The sequence below is a fragment of the Populus nigra genome, chromosome 15 (genome assembly GCF_951802175.1).
Source record: "Populus nigra chromosome 15, ddPopNigr1.1, whole genome shotgun sequence".
Classification (NCBI taxonomy): Eukaryota; Viridiplantae; Streptophyta; class Magnoliopsida; order Malpighiales; family Salicaceae; genus Populus; species Populus nigra.
The window spans coordinates 5,384,872-5,391,118 of NC_084866.1; the positions used below are offsets into that span (position 1 = coordinate 5,384,872).

Consider the following 6,247-nt stretch of genomic DNA (forward strand, 5'->3'; position numbering starts at 1 on the left):
TTCATAGAAAACATACTGTAACTTAATTCTCATTCAACTCTCAACATTAAAGGATGAAATTCATTAAAAAAATTAATTAGAAGATCGAGATAGTAAATTGAAAAAAAATTATGAAACTCAATCACCAATAAATCTAAAAGAATAAAATTAAAATTTTAAAAAATATAAATTAAAAAATATTCAAATAAATAGTACATTAAAACCCTATCCTCTTCTTAGATTTTGCTTTGTTAATTAATATTTATATTCCAAAATAAACATTTAAAAATTAAAACTATTGAAAATGTGAAAATAAAAGAGCAACTGAAATGTCGTTCCAAGCGCGAACACCGCGCAGAAAAAATCATCCCGAGTTCTACATCCACCGTTAGATACAAACTGTGGCCTTCACTTCGTTAATGTCACTATCGTCTCAGCCAGACACTCCCAAAAAAAAATCCGACGCAACAAACAATAGAAGCCTCGCATTCACCAAATCAAATAAACAAGATCCTACTATATGCTCCCTCGCCTCTCTCCTCTCCTCCGCAGCTCTCCAATGGCACGTGCCGTTTCACGCGCCACCACCCCTGCCGCACTACCTGCTCTCTCGGCCACAACGCTCTCCTCTCTCCACTCTCCTTTGAGTCTTTCATTCGCTCGAAAACCCAGCAATTTTAACTTCCTTTTGTTAACTAATACTGGACTCTTTAATAAAAAGTTCGAAACTTTTTCTCAAGAAAATTATAGGTGCACGGTTTGGGCCTCCCATAGGGGTTACCGGAAAGTCAGACGGCGGCCGCCGGCGGCGAGGAGGAGTAAGGAGAAGGATTTGGAGCTCAGTGTTAGCATTTGCATTGAAGAAGGCCTCCCTAATGACCCTGAAATATTGGTAAAGGAAACATCTTTCTTGTCTGTAAAGATAAATTTATGTGTTTTGATACTTGATTGGTGATCTTGACAAATGGGTTTTGTGTTTTGTTGTGAATGGTTGGTGTTACACAGAGTATAGCAGAATTGTTTAGACTAAATGTGCCAACGGCATTGAAGTTAGCATTTGATAGTTTAAAGAGTTCAACTTTTAAAACAAGGGATGAAACTATAACTGATATTGGTGGGTTTGACAGCATTGAGTTGTCTGTGATGCTTTGCAATGATGAGTTTATTAGAAAACTTAATAAGGAATGGAGGGATGAGGATCATGCAACTGATGTTCTTTCAATGTCACAACACGTGCCTGGCCTTGACCTACCAGTTGTAAGTGAGAAATGCATAGTTTTAGTTATTTACAGGATTCATTTAGAGTGTCAACATGGGTTGGTCACTCTTTGTTTTTTATTCTTTGCAGCTTATGTTGGGTGATATAGTGATTTCTGTTGAGACTGCTGCACGACAAGCCGAGGAAAGAGGACATACTCTTATTGATGAAACTCGTGTTCTCCTGGTTGGTGCAAATTTTACTTCAGTCTTCAATTACATGTATTGGCATCTCGTTTTGGCTGTTATGATTTTTATACATAATTTGGATGTCTCTGCTTACTGTATTAGGGTAGTTGGTTAACTTCATAATTTGTAGTTTGACTCCCTTGGTTACTTTACCACACTTGCAGGTTCATGGGTTGTTGCATCTTTTAGGGTTTGATCATGAACTTAGTGAAGAGGCCGAAGCTGAAATGGATAAGGAGGAGGGAGTTCTTTTGGAGAGTCTTGGCTGGAAAGGGAAAGGATTAATTCAGAGTGCATACGATGCAGAAACTACTATGAATCATCATATGGAAAGTTCAGATGGTAATTTCACTGTATTAATTAGAAAAAAATTGCTTTCTGGTTTTGAGAGGATCCTATCTTGTATGCATACTTACATTTTTATTTATTTTAGAGCTACAATGTGCTTTACATGCAAAGATATGAATACATGATCATGTGATGACATCATCTTACACTACTTTGTTAAAAGACAGGAAGAAAGAAGGCAGTCTTAGATTCTATAAACCAAAATTCAGCTATATCTTCTGCGATATGGATGGTGAGGTGATCCATACTTTTTGATGGGATATCCACATGTTTTGAACATTGGATTCTAATGTTTCCTTTGTCTCCCCACTTTCCTGATTGCTAGGAACGTTGCTGAACAGCAAAAGCCAAATCTCCTTGACCAATGTGAAGGCCTTGAAAGAGGCTTTGTCAAGGGGTGTGAAAGTGGTGATTGCGACTGGAAAAGTAAGAAACTGTGCAATTCTACCCTTTCATCTCTTGTTCATTAACTACCAGCCAGCACATTATTTATAGGCATATGCTTGACTTCTAGCTATGTTTTCCCATTCGTATTACCCTCGGATTTTAGTTTTCATTTTCTTTAACGGGTGCTAGATGTTACTGTTTGTTTTTAGTTTTTTATTTATCTATCCACTAGCTAGGCTCCTCTTTATTATTTATTGTTCTTTCTTTATTCTATTTGTTTCTTATCAGTTACTTATCTTGCTGCTAGTTATTGATCTGAAATCTTGAATAGGCACGTCCTGCTGTGATAGATATTTTGAAGGCGGTAGATTTAGCTGGTAAAAATGGCGTTATCTCAGAGTTCTCTCCTGGTGTTTTCTTACAGGTTTTCCTCTATCTCTTCGAGGGTGTTTGAGATTGTGGTGTTTGGTGCTTTTTAAAATTGTTTTTTTGCTTGAAAAATGCATCAAAATGATTTTTTTTCAGATTTTTTTTTCATTTTTGACATCAACTCATTAAAACCATCAGAAAACACTAAAAACATCATACACAGGATTTGTGTGAATTTGAGGCCTCTTATTCACAGGATTTCTTCTATACATTTATTTGGCTTGAGTTATTATCTTAGTATCATGAAATTGATGCGTTGCAAACATATGGAACCTTAGCGAGAAAAAAGGATTCGTCTTCTTAGGTGTTGTTATACATGCTTTCCCCCCTATTATTTCTCTTTCCAGTTTTACATTTGCTTCTGCTTTGCTTTTAGTTTTCCTCGGATATGCTTCCATCTTCCCCTATGAATATTTTTTTTTAAATAAAAGTAAGTCAATTTTCCCACTTTCCTGAATGCTGCAAAGCTTAGAGTTTCGTGCTAATATACTTTTGCTTCCATGGTATGCTGTCATGTTCAACCCCTAGATGTTGATTTTGACTCCTTTGTTGCTTTGTTGCCACTTATTGGTGGTCTCTGTTTATTTCAGGGGTTAATTGTTTATGGTAGACAGGGTCGGGAAATTTTTAGAAGCAATTTGGATCTCAGTGTCTGCAGAGAGGTAATATTTCATACAGAAATGTCATATGGTAGCAATTGGATTTGAACTATGCATGAATTTTATCAGAATAGTGAAGAAGAAGAGAAGGGGCCTTACACACACACACATAGACAAATATCTGCTGGGTGATTGGACTTTTTTGTCTCCTGGTCACCTGGATGTGATATATTTTGCTGTTTCATTGTAGCTAGCAGCCACCTGTCACTGCTAAGTTGTCTAGGGCAGTTATTTTCTCTGTGTTTTTCATAATGCCATCTGAGATTAGCTGCACACTGTGTATTTGTCCTAGTCTTGTACAGTTGAGTTTTGCCTGCCTGCTCTGTCCTGGATTTTGGATATTCCTGGCTCTCTGGTGGTTGGATGCTGTTGCAGCTGTAGAATTCCCTGAATTTTATTGGAGCTGCCCAACCTTTTCATCTAGGGAAGTCTTTAGTATCAAATTACATGTGTTTTCTATGCAACAGACTTTCACTTCTACTAGTTTGATTGACCTTTTGTCAGACCATATTTCGATAATCTCACTCATCTTCATGTTTACAGCAGCACGAAATTTTCCTTCCCCCTTCTAAAAAGTCCATAGAGTCCATGTTCTTGATATAACTTGGTATAATGTTCATGGAGCTTCCACAATATGATTGCCTTGCATTTCATATTGTGAATAAAGCAATCCACTCTTTCTTTATTTTTTTTTATTTTTTTTTATAAAAAACATAGTAATCCACTCTTATTGGTGTCTGATTTTAACCAGTATGATATACATTTTTATGTACTGAAAAGAAAGAACTGAAGCTAAATGGCTTTACAGGGCATGCGGATCTCTTGGTTGTATTTAAGGATCATTGTTGGTCACTAAGTACTTGTTCTTGGTTTTAAAATTGTAGGCATGTCTCTACTCTTGGGAGCACAAGGTTCCTCTTATTGCATTCAGCAACGATCGTTGCTTGACATTATTTGAGCACCCTCTAGTTGATTTACTGCATACTGTATATCATGAGCCAAAGGTGAATATTTTTCACTCTAGTAACAATTCTCTGATACTGGCTGAGCAATTATTCCATATAGACACATGATTTATGAGAAAATGTTTACAGGCTGAGATCATGCCTTCAGTTGAGCATCTCTTGTCTGCTGCGGACATACAGGTATTTGCACAAATATGGTCTCATTTATCTTTTTGGAGTATCAAAAGAAAAGTGGTGTGGATGTTTTGAACCTAAAAGGTTGACATGTTTTTAAGGTGTGTGTTTAGCAGATGGTTTTAGCCATGATATCTTTTATTCAAATCAACTGAGTGGCTACTTTTCAGTTTTTTATAATGTCAATCTTTTATTTTCATTGTACCTCAGAAAATCATGGACATAGTTTTTCACTTATGATTGCATTCTTAAATAAATGGAAATTATTGATCCTGTCCTGTTTTCTTTCTGATTCATTTGTTAAATAACTGGGAGTTATGGATCCCACACTCTTGTTAAATGTATTTATGTACCTTTATGCTTGCAGCTGTATATTTAAGCCCTAGAAAACTAGATCCTCTCTACTTTTGGTTTTGTTTATTTTATAATGGTTCACATCTTTTCAATTTACAGAAGATGATCTTTTTAGACACTGCTGAGGGAGTGGCTATGAACCTGCGGCCATACTGGTCAGAAGCAACTGGAGGCCGTGCCAATGTTGTGCAAGCTGTTCCAGATATGCTTGAAATTGTCCCCCCTGGAACCTCAAAAGGGAGTGGTGTAAATTTGCTGCTTGATCATTTGGGTGTCACTGCAAAGGAGGTATGGGAAGATATAATCTGTTCTGTATTCCTTTTGTTTTTCATCTTGCCATCTTTTCTCTTCAGAATAAAGAAAATCTCTATAAGTCTTGCAGTATTTGCTGGTGGAGTCTCTTTTATTTACTTACTGTCATGGTTTCATATTCTTTAATGGCCCTTTCTCTTTCATTAGGAGAAAATGATGAATGGCCAAACCTGTGACCACCTTATAGTTCTGAGTTTTGGTCTGACATGCCTGTTCTTTAGACCATATTCTGGATTGTTTCTAATTTGTAAATTTTTAGATAATGGCTATTGGTGATGGTGAAAACGACATCGAGATGCTTGAGTTGGCTTCTCTAGGCATTGCTCTTAGCAATGGATCAGAGAAGACAAAAGCTGTGGCTAATGTTATTGGTGCCAGCAATGATGAAGATGGTGTGGCCTCTGCTATTTACCAGTATGCATTCTGAGGTATAAGGTCTAGTTTGAAAAATTCGAACAAAGGTCACATGGTGAAAGATACATGGTGCTGGATGCAATCTGGCCATTTTGACAGTATTTATTTCTCGTTATAGATGAAAGATGGGACTCATAAATGAAAATAGAAACTTGTCAACTTCTTTCCCTATTGAATGAGTTAACAGTAGGTAATCATTCAGTGCTGGCTCCTCTGAAGCAAGGTCCTCGAGACGGTGGTGCGAAGTGCGAATAAAGCGACCTTTTTTCCTCATATTGATTGATCTCAATGATTTGAACTTCATGGATTCTTTTAGGTAGCTTTGTATCCAGAAATGGTTTCAACTCTTTTTTGTTTTTCATTTTTTGTTCTTTTTGATTTTTTTTGGGGCGAGGAGTGTGACTTAAGGCATGCCCACACCCAGAGCCTCAATCTTTATGCGATATTCTTTTCCATATGAGATTTATGTAGCCGCTACTTCATGTATCTGTTTGGATAATTCAGAAATGGACCATTGATACTAAAATTTTTGCATTCTTATGGCCGTGAATTGATTGGATCCTCATTTCCATTATTTCATATTAACAACTCAATCGTATTGGTGCTTTTAGAAATAGATACAAGTCAGAAGATCTCCAGACGTAGCTTCCATTGATGCAAGTCATTACTTTAAAATGAATGCTTGTTTCAACCCCAGGCACGTGTAGAGTAATTCTGTCATTCTAAGAAACCACATTACTATTGCATTTTAAATTAGTGTGATATTTTTTTTACCCTTTT

The 6,247-nt window shown here is 36.6% G+C and overlaps 1 protein-coding gene across 2 annotated transcripts; it reads left to right on the top strand.

The window, feature by feature from the left end:
• The first annotated feature begins 343 nt into the window (after positions 1 to 343).
• LOC133674660 (endoribonuclease YBEY, chloroplastic) lies at positions 344 to 6,001 on the top strand. Of its 2 annotated transcripts, XM_062095873.1 has the most exons (12): positions 354 to 871; positions 985 to 1,236; positions 1,328 to 1,423; positions 1,590 to 1,767; positions 1,937 to 2,005; positions 2,099 to 2,199; positions 2,492 to 2,584; positions 3,180 to 3,251; positions 4,133 to 4,252; positions 4,343 to 4,393; positions 4,841 to 5,029; positions 5,313 to 6,001. In XM_062095873.1, the coding sequence occupies exons 1-12, from the start codon at positions 500 to 502 to the stop codon at positions 5,478 to 5,480; spliced, it is 1,761 nt and encodes a 586-aa protein (XP_061951857.1). In that variant the 5' UTR covers positions 354 to 499; the 3' UTR covers positions 5,481 to 6,001. The 2 variants fall into 2 exon arrangements, with proteins under 2 accessions (XP_061951858.1, XP_061951857.1); XM_062095874.1 differs by lacking the exons at positions 4,133 to 4,252; positions 4,343 to 4,393; positions 4,841 to 5,029; positions 5,313 to 6,001 and adding an exon at positions 3,551 to 4,119 and having other exon boundaries at positions 344 to 871.
• The last annotated feature ends 246 nt before the right edge of the window (positions 6,002 to 6,247 follow it).

Coding starts and splice junctions, on each gene's coding strand:
- LOC133674660 (XM_062095873.1), top strand. CDS start 500: ATGCTCCCTCGCCTCTCTCCTCTCCTCCGCAGCTCTCCAATGGCACGT. Junction 872..984: donor CTAATGACCCTGAAATATTG/GTAAAGGAAACA, acceptor GGTGTTACACAG/AGTATAGCAGAATTGTTTAG. Junction 4,394..4,840: donor TGTCTGCTGCGGACATACAG/GTATTTGCACAA, acceptor TTCAATTTACAG/AAGATGATCTTTTTAGACAC.